Source organism: Callithrix jacchus, chromosome 8 (genome assembly GCF_049354715.1).
Source record: "Callithrix jacchus isolate 240 chromosome 8, calJac240_pri, whole genome shotgun sequence".
Taxonomy (NCBI): Eukaryota; Metazoa; Chordata; class Mammalia; order Primates; family Cebidae; genus Callithrix; species Callithrix jacchus.
In genome coordinates, this window is record NC_133509.1 from 126,720,101 (window position 1) to 126,739,055 (window position 18,955).

Sequence of the window (18,955 nt, forward strand, 5' to 3'; positions counted from 1 at the left end):
TTGAGTGGTGGAGGTGGCTCTAAGCAGGATGGATGGGGAGCTGGACAGGGGATGGAGTGGGAAGATGATGTTCCCCTGGAGTCTGGCCATTCAGTGGCCAATTCTCAGATCGTCTCCAGCCGAACTCCTCCCAATTTTTCTTCTTTCTTTCTTGGCCACACTGTTCTGCCATTCGTGTCTGCTCATCTCCTCGTCTCCCATCTGCTTCTGGAGCTTGGAGCATAGGGTTCAGGGTTTATATGGGTGTAGGACAGGGAATGTGGCAGGCCAAAAGGCAACTTTTTAGGGATGAAAACAGGAAAGTCTGTCCTCATGTAGGGCCACGAGTATCCAGGCTTGAAGGTGGGGCCTTTGCCAGGGAACCACCCTCTTCTACCCAGTATTTCCCTGTCTCCTGTCCATATCATAAGGATCTGTGGAATGCCTACTAAGACTAGGGGTCCAGGACATAGCTCCTGGTAGGCACGGGGTGGGATTTTAATGACTACATCACCAACAGGTAGAACGGGAGCACCTCAGATGGATCTGTAGACTCCACCTCGGCTATCAGGGAGTGTGCTTTTTTTCTGAAGCCTTGGGTTGATTCCCGAGATGGGACATAAAGACAGCCATCCCAACCTATTCTCCTGTGACTTGCAATGTTGACTCTCTTGGCCCCTGCCCAGGGCTCTAAGACTTGAAGGATATCCAGAGGCCCTGACCAGGAAAAGGATAATGAATCCTACAATGAGCAGAAAAGATATTGAGGGCAAGGCAGCTAGGCCTCCAGCCCCATCTGTCCACCTCTCTTTCTAGGGTTTATAACAAGGCATTCTCAATTCTGGCTATCTATTCAAGTTTTCGAAAATCCTGATGGCTGGACCCTACCTAAGCCCAATGACATCAGAGCGTCTGGGGGCATGTCCCAGAGAATCCGTCTTTCCTCCAAAGCTCTGCTGGTTATCCTTCTGTGCAGCCAGGGTTGAGGGTCGCTGGTTTAAAGTAACTTGAACACATTCCTGTTCTGCAGGAGCACCAGAAATAATTACGTAAGAGAAAAATTGTTGATTGTTTTCTAATCAGAAAAAGCAGGACTCAAAGATGACACCTCCCCCTAACCTCCCCACCACTCCCATTTCTCTGCCCCATCCCCTCTGCTCCCATCAGTTTGCCCGAGTCACAGGTGATGCCCTAGCTCTCCGGAGAGCTTTCTAAGCCAGCGCATAATAAACAGGTTTAAACAGAACTAGAGCCCCAAACGCTGTATCATCTATGATGTCAAAATGAACCAAACACAAGCTCTCTTCAAATATTTAATCAGTTTGGAGACCTCTGCCTTCCAATCCAATTGTGTAAAAATTCTAAAGAAAGCAAGATTAAGGGGTCCTCAAAGAAAACATTGGGCTAAAATGGAGAGGAGGCTGGGTTTGGGAAAACAGAACACAGCACATGTCTGAAGGCCTTTGGAAGGAATTCTACAACTTATTTTTTAAAAATACTCAAAATGAACAAGACAGGATTAAACAGTGATACAAATTTAAGGACAACTCAAACTTCTTTTATGGCTGAAAATACCAGACATGGTTTTGAAATACATTCTCTTAAAAAACCTGCGATCCTGCTGCGGATTGTTTACATAGCCTTCTCAGTGTATGCAGAAAGCAAACTAGCTACTCCCAGCGTTCCCCACCAGCTCCTGGGTCTTTGCAAAGCAGCAACACAGCGAGAGGAGGAGCGGAAGAGGTGAAGAGGTGACAGCAAGCTGTTCACAGTCTTGGAACACAGACCACCACAGACCTAATCTATTTTCCTTGAAAAACATGGAAATAAACTGAAGGCCTTGAAAAATCACCAACAATCTTCTATCAGGAAGCCAATGATAATACTTTTTGATAACTGCATCATAGGAACTGGGGGCGGCATGTCCTTCAGGGCGACAGGTCTGCGATAGTACAGGTGGGAGTCAGGACGTCTGGGCTGACTCTTCGGGAAACGTTCAGCAGGAAATGCATAACGTCTGTCTCACTCCCATTCTCTCTGCTGTTTCCTCTCCTCTCTTCTCCCGTCCCTTGGTGCTGATGAGAGGCAGCGTCAGAGGCTCCAGCCCAAGGCTCAGAATGGGTACTGCGACACGTATATCCGCAGTCGGATCACAGAGCTGCCTCTGAAGTTGATGACAGTGTTAACAGTGATCATTTCCAAGTCCAGCTGGATTTCCCGGGGCCCTTTTATGGGGCGCGTCATCACTAGGGTGGCGCTGATGGGGCCCGTTTGCTGTGGACAGAATGGGGGTACACTAGTGAGAGAAAGCCTGCATGGTGGCCCTGCAGCCCCACCAGGGTGCTCCCCTTGCCCCTGTCAGTCAAACTGGCACCCCCTTGGTGCTTCAACTATGCCACACTCTTTACCTGGCATTGCCCACTCTCTACCTGGCTTTTTTCTGCTAACCCTTCAGATCTCATCTGAAAGGTCTCATCCTAAGAGGAGTCTTCTCTGATTCCCCAATATAAGTCAGGTCCCTCTGTGACCTCTGCCACTGTAGCCTCTACTTTATATAGGATGGAAATCATTTGTGCCTACGTGTGATTTTCTACACTGTCTACCTGATCCCCGTCTGACATCTAGGTCCCCACTAGGCTATGAGTTCTGTAAGAATAGGTACTGGGGTCAGGCTTTTCACCACTGAGTCCCCCTAAAACCCAGCCTGGTGCCTTGAACACAGAAGGTGTTCAGAAAATATATCTTGAATGATGAACGAATCATTGGTCGAAACTTCTGCGTGACTTAGGACTGGCACTTCACCGCTCTGGGTCCCATCTCTAGGATGAGGGTTTGGCATTGAGTCCACACAGACACAAAGAAGGAAACAACAGGCACTGGGGCTTATGCCAGGGTGGCAGGTAGGAGGAGGGAGAGGATCGAAAAACTACCTACTGGGTACTATGCTTATTAGCTGGGTGACGACATAATATGTACACCAGACCCCTGTGACACATCATTTATCTATAGAACCAACCCGCACGTGTACCCTTGAAAGTAGAATAAAAGTTTTTTTTAAATGTTTTTGAGGAAAAATAAAATGAGGGTTTGGACCAGATCAGTAATTTAAAAAAATAATGGCATCAAAAGCTACTGGAATTTTTTTTAAAACTAATAATTCCAGGGCCCATTCCAAGACTTAAGGCCCCCAATGAGCCTAAAAATATAGGCCCATTCCTATATTTTTAGGTGACTCACAACTGTTATCCAAGCATTTGGAAGGCCAAGGTGGGTGGATCACTTGAGGCCAGGAGTTCAAGGCCAGCCTGGTCAACATGGTGGAATCTTGTCTCTACTAAAAATACAAAAATTAACAGGTGTGTTGGCAGGTGTCTGTAATCCCAGTTACTCAGGAGGCTGAGGCACAAGAATCAATTGAACCTTGGGGGGCAGAGGTTGCAGTGAGTCAAGATTGGGCCAGTGCATTCCAGCCTGGGCGATAGAGTGAGACTCCATTAAAAAAAAAAAAAAAAAGAAAAATCTCATAAAACCCTGAAAGGCCTTGATACTCAAAATGTGGTCCCTGGACCAGCAGCATGGGTGTCACCAGGGAGCATCTTAGAAATGCAGAATCTCGGGCCCCAGCTAGGGTCTACTGAGCTAGAATCTGTACCTTTACACAATCCCCAGGGCTTTGTGTGCACATTAATTATTGAGAAGTGTTGATCTAAAGGCACAGGACCCAGGTGGAGAGCCCTGGCTGTGCTTGTCACAGTGCTGTATGAAAGGTATGACTCATTACTTCCCCGTTTTGTAAGTAAACAAACTGAGTTCCCATGAAGTTAAATAATTGCTTAGGGTTACCCAGCTAGTCAGGGCAGAACCAAGGGCTTCCATTTGGGTATTTCTGACCCCAAGCCCCAGGCTTTTTTCACTGCACAGCAAGTATCCGAAGAGGCTGATGTGTGTTTTGCTTCTTCCTAGCACTGACCTAATGAGAGATGCTCGCGGTCTGTGCAAGGGACAGATATTGGCACTGATACAGAAAACAGCATGAGGGAGAACAGGGATGGGCTGGACCATCACTTCCCATACACTGCAGAGCCCAGCCCTGTGCCCAGAAGCTGAAAGCAAGTCTCTGCAAAGGAACCTAACTGGTTTAAAGCTACATTAGATGTTTTATCTGTCTGCATAAAGGGAGGGCTCCCACAAAGCTCTGAACATCCTCAAGAGCTACCACAGGTAAGACAAGCGTGGGGCTCACAGACAGTTGGGGGCCAGATGCTGCGACCTCCCCTGTCCATGAGGCTGTCAGCAGCGTGACAGTCACACAGTTTCCTCTTGGCACTGGTTCCTCCTGTTCCCGTCAGCATCCACATTATTGGCACCTAGTCCTCATGCAGAGGATGGCTTGGACTTCCTTGTCAGCCCTTATGAAACCTGAGCCCTGGGCCAGGACTCTGGAGAGTAAAGCCACACAGGGAAATGCCTGCAGCATTTACATATACAAATATCTTGCCAGGTTTCACTCAGTGAACAAAGGCCAAGAGCTGAGAACCCTGAGATAGGGGCAGCCCTCCAGAGGGACAGCTTTCACGGGTCCTACCACTTGATCCACATGTGTCATGGAGTAAGTGAACTTTGGCACAGTCTGAACCCCGTGACCTTGCTCCTTCTTCTGGCCTTAGTTATGTCCCCAAGCCACCTGGCCAAAGCGAATCATCAGTCCTCTTTCCTATAGCTGTCATAAATTAAATTTATTCTCCAGAGGGACATCTGCAGAGCCCAGGGTCTGGAAGGCAGAAGGGGGCAAGTGCAAACTTCCAAGTTGTTCCTTTGGGAAAAATGTCTGGTCAATGTCTCCTGAGTATGAAAGAATCCTAGACTCTCCCATTTGGAAGTAATTGTAGAAACTGTCCAGCCTCGATCTGGGTCCACCCTACCAGCAAGCACCTGGGAGAGCTCAAGTACCTGCCACAAGAGCTGAGGACAGCCACCTCCACATTCAGCTTTTAGGGCAGAGCCAGGGCATTCATGAAATAAACCCAAGAGTCCTTGGGCATTTGTAGCCTTGGTGGTGCGAAAAGATGAGGAGGAGGATGGTGGTGGCGGTGATGATGGTGGTGGTTATATGCCAGGCATCCGGCTACAACCTTTCCTGCACCTCTTAATTAACCTCACCACCCTATGCTGTAAGTAGGCTAGGGATACTACATCAGGCCATGAGACTACTACACGGTACTAGGCTTTATGGCTCCAACAATCGAGCTTTAACCGCTATACTCTATGATAAGGTCTCTGTACCTCTCCATTTACTCACCATCCCATGGGTCTTGCCTTGACTTGAGAATCGCCACTTTTCGTCGTGTTTGCTCGGTTGTTTCCCCTCTCCCCACTAAGGTGTTGTGGTTCCTCCAGGGCAGAGGCCACATCCTGTTTGTTTCTCAATGCTCCGTGACTGACCTGAAGCCTCACACGCAGTGGTGCTGAGTGTGTGCTGGTGACGGAGGAATGCATACGAATGACTGAACACGAGTGGGCCCTACCACAGTGGGAGTCGGCTGCAGACAGCCCACAAGCTGTATGTCTTCTTGGTCCTGATCCCGTACACACACTCAGGTTTGTTCTAATCAACTGTGGGATGGCATGGTCTGACCTGTGGCAAGCAGCCACGCTGTAGCAAGTCAGCTTTCACGGGCCCTACCACTTGATCCACGTGTGTCATGGAGTAAGTGAACTTTGGCACAGTCTGAACCCCGTGACCTTGCTCCTTCTTCTGGCCTTAGTTATGTCCCCAAGCCACCTGGCCAAAGCGAATCATCAGTCCTCTTTCCTATAGCTGTCATAAATTAAATTTATTCTCCAGAGGAAAAAAAATTTTTTTTGGCTGTGAGAGACAGATAGCCAATAAGGCTTATGAACGGGCATGTGTGTGCATGCATGGATCCATGTGGTCCTGCGGGTGTGTGTGTGTGCACGCGAGTGTGTGTGGTTTGCCTGTGGGGTTAGATGAATCTCCTCCCATGTGCTTATAATCAAATCAGTGAATCTCAGGGTGTGAGAGCCTGGACAGCCAACCAGCCCAACCTCCCACACCATGCTCCAGTCCCCTAGGTGGCATTCCCAGGCTCTCCATGGCCCAGGAGCTCACAGCCTCCGTACAACAGTAGCAGCAAGAGTAGTAGTGGCCACGACAGTATCTATACAATCATAACTGCTATTTACTGAATACTTTCTATTGTAACCTAATGTTAAAGTAGACTTTTCTTGTGATCTCAAGTTCTTCTGAGACCCCAAAGCTGGAAAAGTAGGTAAAATATACTTTCCCATTCTAAAGACAAGTGTAAGAGCACAGATTTTTGGTGCCAGGCCACTTGGGTTCGAATCCTGCTCCAGTGCTTATTAGTTGTGAGATTAGTTGGGCAGGCTGCTTAGCTCTGTGCCTCAGTGCTCTCATCTGTAAAATTTGGCTAAAATCATCCCGTATCATAGGATTCTTGTGAAGATTAAAGGGTTACCGATAGAAAGCACTTAGAATGGAGTCTGGCACATACAGGCACGAGACATGGCCAGCTGCTGATGCTATGTGTGGAGTTGAGGACTTACAATGCTATGATCCTAAGTTGGATGTTTCCCTCATTCTGTCACCCCCCTACAGCCTACATTCATAATTTTTTTTCCCCAAGATGGAGTCTTGCTTTTTCGCCAGGCTGGAGTGCAGTGGCATGATCTCAGCTCACTGCAACCTCTGCCTCCCAGGTTAAAACGATTCTCCTGCCTCAGCCTCCCAAGTGGCTGGGACTGCAGGCACATGCCACTACCATGGCTAATTTTTGTATTTGTAGTAGAGATGGGGTTTCACCATGTTGACCAGGACGATCTTGATCTCTTGACCTTGTGATCTGCCCACCTCGGCCTCCCAAAGTACTGAGATTACACGCCTGGCCATCATATATACTTTTTTGTTTTTGTTGTTAGAGACAGGGTCTTGCCCTGCCACCCAGTCTTGGGTGCAGTGGTGCCATCATAGCTCACTATAGCCTCGAACTCCTGGAATCAAGTTATCTTCTCCTCTCAGTCTCCAGAGTAGCTGCGGTTACAGGCCATGCCACCATACCTGACTAATTTTTTAAATCTTTTTTGTAGAGACAGTCTCACTATGTTGCCCAGGCTAGACTTGAACTCCTAGGCTCAAGCTATCCTCTCACTTCAGCCTCCAGAGTAGCTGGGATTACAGGCATGAGCCCCTGTACCCAACTCCACGCATGTTTCATTAAATATGCTTACCAGCCTCCATCTCAATCAAGAGGGGTTTCAAAAAAAAAAAAAACTGTTCAGAAATGCAGGCCCCTGAAGTTTAAAGATGCAGAAAATGGTACCAGACTCTCTCCGAGAGAAGTCTAGAGAGGAGAGCCCTGAGCTGCCCATACCATAGTGAGGAATGGAGAATGCAAGCAGCTGATATTGATATCCTGAAAGGCCCTTGTATAAGGTCTGCTGCCAGGATGCAGTGACACACCCCCACACCTCACTACCACTACAGAACATTTATATGGGACATAGCCCCAGAATTAGGGGCTGAGAGATTTGGAGTAGCAAGTGACCAACCACAGACCCTACTGCCCATATCAGGGACTAGTCAGTGTGAAGTACTCAGGCAAATCTCCAAAAGACCCACAAAAGCATCCCATGAAAGCAGCAGCTTTGAGGTCTTTACCTGGAGGGAGCAGCAATGCCTGGTTACAATGGCAACAGTCGGGGAAAAGAAGCCTCACCCTCCCAACCTTACCCTTTCCACCAACTGCACCTCTGCTGCCAGCCCTGGAGGAGCCAGGGCCAGCACTGCCGCTACGGGGAGGGTGAGAAGAGGGCAGGACAGAGGCCAACCACACCCCTTGCCCACTCTGAACTAGGAGACAGAGAGAAACTTTGCAGTGGGTAAGAGACAGGTTGAAATTTCCATTTAAACTAGCACTGACTTTTGACAGGAGAGAATGAGACAATCCAACAGAAATGGAACATGCCTGTGAATCCTAGGGGACTGACCTGAGATGTAACCCAGACGCTCACAGGTTTGATCCAACAGTGTGAGAAAAAGAAAGTCATTGACTGTTTCACCCCCCTCCCCCCAACCACACCAAACTTGACTTCTTTGATAAAAACAGTATTCCAGGCAGGGTGCTAAGTAGATGAGCTCATCAAATCCTAAAGTAAACACTATAATTATGCCCTCTTTGTAGGTGAGGAAATTGAGACCCAGAGAGGTTAGGTCACATCACCCAATTAATTGTTAAATTGTAGAATGTATGGTTCCAGAGCCCACATTAGAATGACTGAGTGGCCTCCCGGGGAGGGTCCCACAGCTTCAGACAGCATGGATCCTTAGAAAGCCAGCCTTATCCAGATGATTTCTGTCTTCCTGCCTAGTGGCCCATGGCTTCACAGGGCCCAGTCTCTAATGAAAGCACAGAAACTCCCATGGACCTGTCCTTTACAATATGGCTCCCCACAGTGACCTTGGAGGATCACAGCAGCATCTGTTAGAAATGCAGATTCCTAGGCTGGGCATGGTGGCTCATACCTGTAATCCCAGCACTTTGAGGGGCCAAGGCTGGTGGATCACCGGAGGTCAGGAGTTTGAGACCGGCCTGACCAATATGGTGAAACCCCGTCTCTAAAAAAAAAAAATGTTTTTAGAAAAAAAAAAAAGAAAAAGAAATGCAGATTCCTGGGTGCGGTCAGCTGAATAACAGCCCCCAAAGAGATCCAAGGCCTAATGCTTGGAACCTGTTCCATTGTAAGGAGAAGGGTTTTTACAGATGCGATCAAGGATCTGGACAGAGAGATTATCTTGGATTGTCTGAATGGACCTGAAATCTAATCACAAGTGTCAATATAAGAAAGAGACAAAGGGAGATTTGATGCACACCGAAGAGGAGGAGGAGGCAGCATGATCACAGAGGCAGATATTGAGTGATGCAGCCATGGTCAAGAAATGCTGGCGACCCCCAGAAGCTGGAAGAGGCATGGAACACATTCACTTCTAGAGCCTCCATAGGGAGCACAGCCCTGCTAACACCTGGATTTCAGCTCAGTGAAACTGATTTCAGAATCCTGGCTTCTATGAGAGAATAAATTTCCTTTGCCTTAAGACACCAAGTTTTTATTTTTATTGTTTTTTAAAGATGGGGTCTCCCTCTGTTGCCCAGGTTAGAGTGCAGTGGTGCGATCTCAGCTCACTGCAGCTTCGACCTCCCAGGCTCAAGCAATCCTCCCATCTCACACACACACCCACCCCAGGTAGCTGAGACTACAGGTGCCTGCCACCATGCCCAGCTAATTTTTTTTTATACAGAGACAGTTTTGCCACATTGCCCAGGCTGGTCTTGAACTCCTGAGCTCAGGTAATCTGTCCACCTTGGCCTCCCAAAGTGCTGGCATTACAGGCATGAGTCATCAGGTCCAGCTCTATTTTTTTTTTTTTTTAAGTAAAGACAGGGTCTCACTATGTTGCCCAGGCTGGTCTTGAACTTCAGGACTCAAATGATCCTCCCACCTTGGCCTCCCAAAGTGTTGGGGTTATAGGCAGGAGCTACCACATTGGCTAAGCCACCTAGTTTGTAGCAATTGGTTATGGCAGCCTCGGGAAATTAATACACCAGGGCTTCACTCATTATCTTCTGAAATAGATTCTCTGGACAGGGAGCTCTGGACAAAAAGCTCAGGGAGCTTTTTGGACAAGTGCCCAAATTCACACTGAAATGTGAAAAACATTACTCTAAGCCAGTGGTCTCTAAAGAGGGGTGATCGCCCCCAAGAACTGCAGGATATTGAAGCTCAACAATACAAATGACGCAGTAGTGGATGCATACAATTTACAAAAAAAATAAAATAAAATAAAATAAATATTTTAGCATGTGTGCCCTAAAATCTTTTGCTGATGTGGATAAGTCAGTGCTGTCTAATCAAACTTCCTATGGTGATAGACATGTTCTGTATCTGGGATGTCTCATACAGTGGCCATGTGTGGCGTTTGAGCACCTGATAATATGGGTAATACCATGAAAAGACTGAATTTTTTTATTGTATTTGATTCATTCTGTTTGTAAGAGCTGCAGTGGCTACTGTGCTGGACCATGCTGATAGAGCACACTGCTGTGAGCGATGCCTTTAACACATCCTCTACAGTCCCCAGGGCAAGGATTTGGGAATTTTTCTGCACTGCTATATCCTCGGTTTCTAGAAGTGCATGGTAGGTAATTTTTTTTTTTTCCGAGACAGAGTCTGGCTCTGTCACCCAGGCTGGAGCACAGTGGCATGATCTCAGCTCACTGCAACCTTCGCCTCCTGCATTCAAGTGATTCTCCTGCCTCAGCCTCCCAAGTAGCTGGGACGATAGGCTTGTGCCACCACACTTGGCTAATTTTTGTATTTTTAGTAGAGATGGGGTTTCACCAACTTGGCCAGGATGGCCTCAAACTCCTGACCTCAGGTGATCCACCATCTCAGCCTCCCAAAGTGCTGGGATTATAGGCATGAACTACTTCACCTGGCCTGCATGGTAGGTACTTAAGAACTACTTCTCAGCCAGGTGTGGTGGCAAAAGACTGTAATCCCAGCACTTTGGGAGGCTGAGGTGGGTGGATCATGAGGTCAGTAGTTCAAGACCAGCCTGGCCAAGGTGGTGAAACCCCATCTCTACTAAAAATACAAAAAATTAGCCAGGCATGGTGGTATATGCCTGTAATCCCAGCTACTCAGGAGGCTAAGTTGGAGAATTGCTTAAACCCAGGAGGTGGAGATTACAGTGAGATCGCACCACTGCACTCCAGCCTGGGTGACAGAGAGAGACTCTGTATCAAAAAAAAAGAAAGAAAGAAAGAAAGAAATACTTGTCACCTGAGTGGATAAAAAAAATGGAGACGTCAATGTCTCTCCCACAGAATTTTAGGAGAAAAGAGACCTAAGATTGTATCTTGGCCTAACTTCCCATTTCACAGATGAGGATCTGGAGGCTCAGGAGGAGGAGCATCTTTTGCGAGACCACGCAGACAGTGGTGGAAACCAGGACCTTGAACCACCCCCTCCACTCCTCTCTCTAGATACCAGACCCTCCTAGCTCCACTCTTATCTGCTTGTGTACAGGATGCTCATAGGAGAGACAGCATAAGGCCACTGTTACAGAGGATGGCCCCGCTCCCCACTCCCTCTTACCCGCATATAAAATTCTCTGCCCTCGTTCCCAGATTTGATCTGGAAAATGTAATAGGCCCCAGGGTAGCGGGTTGTGGCTTGCATTTGGAAGATGTCAGCGGGAACAGAGCGTCCTGACACCACGTCCATGTCCCGGTACAAGATGGTAAAGGGCTGGTCTCTGCAGCCAGGGTTCTCAGCAGGACACATACAGCGGCTGTGGGAAGGGAAATGGTGTGAGAACTCAAGAAATCCATTCCAGGTGCTGGTTGTGCTACTTCCTCTCTTAAAACACTGAAAATGAGGACATTCCATTTTCAGCATCCAAATGGCATAACTGTAGAATGTCTCTGCTTCTGGCTTGAGTCTAAAAACTCTCCAGCATGTAGGCGAGCTCTGTTTCCTAGAGAATGGCCTCTTCTCACTCATCAGATGTTCTGGCTACTAGATAGAATATAAACCTTAGATCTCTGGTTTTCAGAACATTAGAACATTCTCCAAGATATTTTACATTTGCCATGCAGGCTAAATACACCACTGGCCACACAGCCCTTCACTTCTTCAGCCATAGACACTCATTTAAAAAATTTCACTTTGGGAGGCTAAGGTGGGTAGATTGCTTGAGCCCAGGGATGAGACAAGCCTGGTCAACATGGAGAAACCCCATTTCTACAAAAAATACAAAAATTAGCCTTGCATAGTGGTGCATGCCTGTGGTCCCAGCTCCTTGGTAGACTAAGGCAGAGGGATCACTTGAGCCCAGGAGGTCGAGGCTACAGTGATGGCACCACTGCACTTGAGTTTGGGCAAGAGAGCGACCCCGTCTCAAACACAAAACAGAAAAAAAAAAAGAATTTTTTTAAGTAAGAAATTAGATAAATAGGTCTTGATGATCCTTGTACACTCTCTATTGCGCTGAGCCCATACAAACAGCTGAAAGCGGTGGTATCTGAGCTGAAATCTGAAAGACGGGGCAGCTCTGGCTACGTGGAGGTGAAAGGAGTGCCTTCCATATGGCCAGAAGGATATGCACACAAGCAGGGAGGCTGGCCATTCCGGGGCATGCGTAAAGGCGTGAGCAAGTCCTGCTCAGACTGGCAGGAGCACAGGACACTTGAACTGGACAAGGAGCTGGAAGAGGCTGCCGGAGTCCCACTGGACTGGAGCCTGGAGCGAGGGAGTCACGGAGCATTTTCAGCATCATGCCAGAGACTCCACCAGTAAAACCAGCTCAGTGCTGTGAGCTGAAATGGGTCAGCTCCCCAGCCACAGACGGGGTGGCCTGGAAAAACCCAGAGAGATCCAGGAATAGAAGCGGGGAAGAGCAGCCTGGAGCTCTGCTGTGTCACAAACAGCCCTTGAATCAGGGGACCGAAAGCCCTGTTCTAAAGGGTTGCTTAGAAGGACAGCTCTCAGCAACAAGATGTCTCTAAAGGACCCACCTGTCCCAGAACTGTCCTTTCTTTTGCCAATTTTTGATCAAAGTGGGAACCCCTGGTAAGCCATAAATTCCTCTCTGAGAGGCTGTATCCAAAAGGGCAGGATGCGTGTGTCTGAGTCATCCTTCTGTCTCCCATGCGGGGGTTTGGTGTGCTCAAGGGAAGTCAATGTGTGAACATTTGGAAGAGAGGAGGTCACGGAGGAACTGAGATGGTTAAACAAGGGATAAAAGAGAAGGAAAAGGAACTCCTAGCATGCCAGGAACAGAAAACCACTGTCCTACTGATTCACCTTTTGGAAGTTATCTTCACTTTAATTCTCCCCTCAACTCTAATATTTGCCATCTGATGATTTAGTAAAATGTTGACCAAGATGACGTCAGAAACTTGATTAGAGCAAACTAGAGAATTCTCCAGCACCTCAATACTCACAGAGCAGTCCAGGGAGACTGGAAGCATTCATTTCACCTGGGAGCTTGCCAGAAAGGCAGACTCTTGGGCCCCACCCAAACCCACTGAATCGGTACTCTAATGCAATCCCCAGGTGAGTCCTGTGCATGTTACATTTAGGAGCCGAGCTCTAAATGACCCCGTGTATCCAGAATAAAGTCATTAGAGGGAAGAGGAGATTCTAGAACCCTGACTCTCAATTCTTCGGCTTGGTTAGCTTTCTAGAGAATCTTTGCATAGCTCTGGCATGAGTGGGGGAGTGATAGCAGTGTGTGTGTGTGTGTGTGTGTGTGTGTGTGTGTGTGTGTGTGTGTGTGTGTTTTGAGACAGAGTGTTACTCTGTCACCCAGGATGAGTGTGGTGGCACAATCTCAGCTCACTGTAAACTCCTCCTCCCAGGTTTGACTGATTTTCATGCCTCAGCCTCCTGAGTAGCTGGGACTACCGGTTCGTGCTACCACATCCAGCTAATTTTTTTGTATTTTTAGTAGAGACAGGGTTTCACCATGTTGGCCAGGCTGGTCTCCAACTCCAGACCTGAGGTGAGCCACCTGCCTCAGCCTCCCAAACTGCTGGGATTACAGGCGTGAGCCACTGCGTCCAGCCTTGTGTATGTTTCTTACTATGTGTGTGGTCAAACATTTTGAACAGTAGTTCTTTCTGGTATGTAGGAATGTGTTTCAGATCTTATAACTTGTAATAGTATGTTTTGGAAACTTTTTGACAACCCACAGTAAGCAATACGTTTTGTACTGCATCCCAGTAGCACATAACTGAAAGAGAAGTTTCCAAAAACAATGACATTGCACAGAGTGTTCCATCTATTCTATTCTGTTCTATTCTACACACACATGTGCATGTGCATGAGTGTACACACACACACACACACACACACACACACGAGCTCATGGCATAGGTAGTAGGCCAGGTCCGCTGACTTCCTGGCTGCTGTACTCTCTTTCACACCACATTCCCAGGCCCTCATCAGGTTTCTATTCCCCCAGGGGAAGTCATGACTTACTTATCACTGATCCTCAGATAAGGCTCCTCACAGCGGATGGGGTCAATGCATTTGAAGCCCCCTTGTAAATTGTAGCAAGTCTGCTGCAGGTTGCACGTATGGTTTCTGTGCTCACATTCATTGATGTCTGAAATGCAGGGTAGACAAGAAGCAGGGGCAAGGCATTATTGGCCAGGCCAGATGTGTAGGACTAGGGTAGGCTGGGTCTTACTACAGAGCTGCGCTATCCAATATGGCAGCCACAGGCCATATGCGGCTATTGACTACTTGGAATGTGGCTGATCCAAATGGAAATGTGCTGTCAGTGGAAAATACACACCAAATTTTGATGACTTTGTACCAAAAAATAATGTGGGCCAGGCGTGGTGGCTCACACCTGTAATCCCAGCACATTGGGAGTCTGACTCTGTCTCTTAATTTAAAAAAATATATACATATATATTAAATTTTTAAAAAGAACATAAAAGATCTAATCAATACTTTTCATATTGAATACATGCTGAAATAATATTTTGGATATACTGCATTAAAGAAAATATAGTAGTAAAAACAGGAGTTTGAGACCAGCCTGGCCAACATAGTAAAACCCTGTCTCTACTAAAAATACAAAAATCAGCCGGGCATGGTAGCATGTGCCAGTAATCCCAGCTACTAGGGAGGCTGAGGCAGGAGAATCACTTGAACCCAGGAGGCTGAGGCTGCAGTGAGCTGAGATCATGCCACTGCACTCTAGCCTGGGTGACAGAGCAAGACTTGTCTCAAAAAAGAAAAGAAAATATAGTAGTAAAAGTAATTTTACCCTTTTTTCCCCTTCTTTTAATGTGGTTACTGGAAAATGTAAAGTTACATAGATGGCTCGTATCTGTAGCTCACAAGATGTTTCTATTGCCTGGCACCACTAGGGAGAATTCCTGCTTAGCGATCGGATGAGGCAGGTTCGATGAGGCTGAGAATGGGTCAGTCGCTTCTGCAATGACCCCTCAGTGGGTGGAGTATGGGGCCGGAAGCCAGGCCAAGCAGGCAAACAGGAGAACAGCCACCCCTTTTATAGTCTTGGGCCCCAACCCTTCCAGGAACAGAGCAGTCAGGTGCATGAGGTCTCCCTGGCAACCCTGCTCTAGGAGATCCTTTGGAGAAAGGCTGACCAAACTGCCCTCCAAGCCACATCAGAAAGAGCGAGCTCTGGCCAGGCCCCAAAAGTCCTGCTTAGCTCTGGAGCAGTTCTCAGAACAGCCTCAGATATCTGCCTGGGAAGGCAGGAAGCCACGTTTAGAGGCTGCCATCTGCATCTGCAGAGTTCATTACAGAAGTTTAAGTGGCCCAGATCCTGGCCAAAGGATGGGTCCTAGGGAGGGAAGATATCAGGCCAGGCATCCTGCCCAGAGCTGCCACTCTGGGAGCCACTAGCACCTGCTCACATCCCCACCCCTACTGCCTTTCCAGGGCTGCACACGATTCCCCAGCTGAGGACATCCAGATGACCCCTTGAATCAGCTCTACCTCACGCACCCCAGCCAGGCCCCTCTGGACAATCTTACCCTGGCAGCTTCGGTTGTCATCCAGCAGGATGTAGCCTGGAGGGCAGGAGCAGAAGTACGTGCCGGGCTGGTTCACACATTCATGTTGGCAGAGGAACTCAGAGAAGCTGCACTCGTCCATATCTGGGGTGACAAGTTATACCTACTGTTTATAATCACAGTCTACGTGGGGATGGGAGCTTAGTGGTCATCAACTCCAACTGCCACAGTGTCTTGATACATGTGATGGCTTTACTGCCAAGAAGCTGTCAATTCACTTCTTGAACAGTTCTAGTGATGGGGAGCTCACTATCTACTGAGGACCCCCACTGACATTTGGACAGCTCTAATTGTCAGAAAATTCTTTCCTACATGGAGCTGAAATCCACCTCCATCAAGCTTCCCACATCCTCTGCCTCTCACTGAACCTCCCACTTTTTACAAGCTTCTTTCACCATGTAGGGGAATCCACCTTCCACCTCTGACCTGCCTGAGGTTCTGCGGTTACTTTGCCCACTGGGGTTTTTCTGGGGGGTTCCCTGAGACCCAGAAAACATTCCCTGACCCTAGAGGGTCTTCTGAAGGGGCGACTTTCACAATCTCAACTCTCCTCCAATCGCCCCTTTCCCCCAACTTCAGGAACAATATTGTTCCTAAAGTCACAATTAAAAGGGACATATCTAGAAGGCCAGGTTTTAATTATACTAAAACTTCACTGTGTAAAAAAATAATTAAAAAAAAAAAAAACTGCTTGAAAGAGAAAACTGTGGAGTGGTGAGGGATGGGCAGGGATATTTTTCTCTTTGTGGCCCGCCTACCTCGGATCCTCCCTGGGACAAGGGAAGCAGCCACTTCCCGCCAGCCTGTTGTGGTGGGGGAGCCCCTGTCCATGTGATTTATAACTCATCTGCATGGGCTATGGCAGTTGATGCAGAAGCAGACATTCCAGAAAAGCCAACTCTTCATCACACACAGAGTTTGGCAACAGAGCGCCTGTTTGAACCTCGTTCGATAAGCATGCCAAAGAAAACATGTTTTTCTTGCATTTGTTGTTTCCCAAAAACTTGCTTTCACTAGTTTCCCCATGTGACATGTCCTCGGATTACTCTCTCACTCACAGACCACTGGCTGTTGGAGTCACCCAGAGAGGGTGTCAACGCAAAGGAAGCTGCCTCTCCACCATCAGATAATTCCGGGTGTTACACACCTCATGCCTCTCGCATCCCAGAAGGAAAGACTTCCTGTCTCTCTCAGTGGTCCTCAGGTGATGGGTTATCAGCCAGCAGAATTAGGATGCTGATTTGAAAAGTAAAGTGTGCTCAGGTAATACCTGCTTCGGTCGTGCCTCCCCACTTTCCCCAGAAGCCTTGCAGAGCCCTTGGTATCTGGCTCCAGCCCATCGTAACTGAGAGTGTCCTGTTTTATTTCCAAGTTCATAGATTCTATTCATACTTTCAATAGAGTAGTAGTGATGTCTGTGGATACCTGAGGCTCCCTATGTGCCAAGCACTGGGTTTACATGCCTCCTGTTACTTCATTCTCACCTCAACCCCATGAAGGAGGTACTACTACTCTCCATATTTTACAGGAGAAAAACTGAGGCTTACAGAGGTTAGGTGACTTGGCTTAGTTCACAGATATCAAGTAAGGAGGAAAGCTAGGACTTGAACCCAGCCTCTGGATCCTACACAATTGGAAACATAATGCTGTAATGTGTCCCTGAGCCATTGTGCTGGGAGATCAGTGGAGCTGGGGAGCCCTGAGGTTGGGGCGATCGCCCAAGCAGGGCTCCAGTGCAGATGGAGAGTGTAGCACCCGCTCCTGACTTCCACTGGGCAGGGAGGGCTGTAACAGACCCTACTCGGTTGATCTTTGGGTCTGTAATTCCCAGACTTCGCTTAGGGCTGTGGCTCCACCCTCCCCTGGAAAGCTGAAATACAAGCCCAGTTTCTGGCAGGGAGTGCGTATTAGGCCACTTTCACTCCTCCACTTGAGAACCCACCATGGTTTCCAGGAACAGCTCAGCTTAGCAAATCCCTGAGAGACAAGGTTGGGAGGGGTCTGGGGCTACACAGAGGGGCCACCTCAGCCATGATAACACAGTGAGGATACCAGTGCCTGGGGGAAATGGAGAAGTGCAGAAAGGGGTTAAGTAGGAAGACACAGGAAACAGACTCTCTCCATCACACTGTTATCCTGTGCCAGTCTTCTCTAGAAAGCCTGCACATCCTGAGGTCATGCCAAATCTTCAGGAGAGTGTGCATCATGGAGAACATGGAGGACAAGTTGGCCATTTGGGGTAAAATGAGTCAACTGAAGATCTTTGCCAAATCAGCATGGATGTAAGCTTCTCAAGAAGCCAAAAGTCTCTTATACTTACACTTAGGGAAGATAAATTAATGTATAATGGCTAAAACTCCACTGTGTCCACTGGGCACGGGTGGTGGCTCATGCCTGTAATCCCAGCACTTTGGGAGGCTGAGGCAGGTGGATCACGAGGTCAGGAGATCAAGACCATCCTGGCCAACATGGTAAAACCCCATCTCTACTAAAATACAAAATAATTAGCTGGGTGTGGTGGCACGCACCTGTAGTCCCAGCTGCTCAGGAGGCTGAGGCAGGGGAAGTGCTCGAACCCAGGCAGTGGAGGATGCTGTGAGTTGAGATCGTGCCACTGTACTACAGCCTGGGCGACAGAGCAAGACTCCGTCTCAGAAACAAAACAAAACAAACAAAAAAACTCCACTGTGTCGAAAAAAAAAACCTCCTTGAAAGAGAAAACTCCAGAACAGTGTGGGGTGGCCAGGAATATTTGTCTCTCTGTGCACCGTCTACTTTGGATCCATCCTCCCTGGAACCAGCCTGGAGCTGGGTCACCCTCGGGGCTGTGCCAACTTATTTAATTTTTGAGGATGGTTGGTTGGTCATTTGGATGGTTGACTTTTTAACAAAGGATGACACTGAGACTCAGGGAGTGACCTGGTCAAGAAAAACAGTAAATGGTAGAGCCAGAATTTGAACTTGGCTCCATCTAGCTCCAGAGTCACTCTACCACATGGCCTGTGCAGTGGGGCAATAAACATTTGTGGATTGGCCAAATGTGGTGGCTTACGTTTGTAATCCCAGCACTCGGGGAGGCCAAGGCGGGTGGATCACGAGGTCAGGAGTTCGAGTCCAGGCCAACACAGTGAGACCTTATCTCTACTAAAAATACAAAAATTAGCTGGGTGTGGTAGCAGGTGCCTGTAATCCTACCTACTCGAGAGGCTAAGGCAGGAGAATCGCTTGAACCCAGAAGGTGGATGTTGCAGTGAGCTGAGATTACAGAGCTCTGGGTGACAGAGCTAGACTCCATCTCAAAAAAAAAAAAAAAAATC

General features: G+C 48.0%; 1 protein-coding gene across 2 annotated transcripts in view; it reads right to left on the reverse strand.

Moving 5' to 3' along the window:
- Positions 1 to 1,279: 1,279 nt before the first annotated feature.
- FBLN5 (fibulin 5) overlaps positions 1,280 to 18,955 on the reverse strand; it is an 81,038-nt gene continuing 63,362 nt past the window's right edge. For both annotated transcript variants that reach the window (XM_017977303.4, XM_017977302.4), the window contains exons 8-11: positions 15,600 to 15,722; positions 14,062 to 14,188; positions 11,173 to 11,368; positions 1,280 to 2,253 (exon numbers count right to left, since the gene is read on the reverse strand). In XM_017977303.4, the coding sequence (XP_017832792.2) occupies positions 2,092 to 2,253; positions 11,173 to 11,368; positions 14,062 to 14,188; positions 15,600 to 15,722 (608 nt within the window). In that variant the 3' untranslated portion in view covers positions 1,280 to 2,091. The remainder of the gene's footprint in view (positions 2,254 to 11,172; positions 11,369 to 14,061; positions 14,189 to 15,599; positions 15,723 to 18,955) is intronic.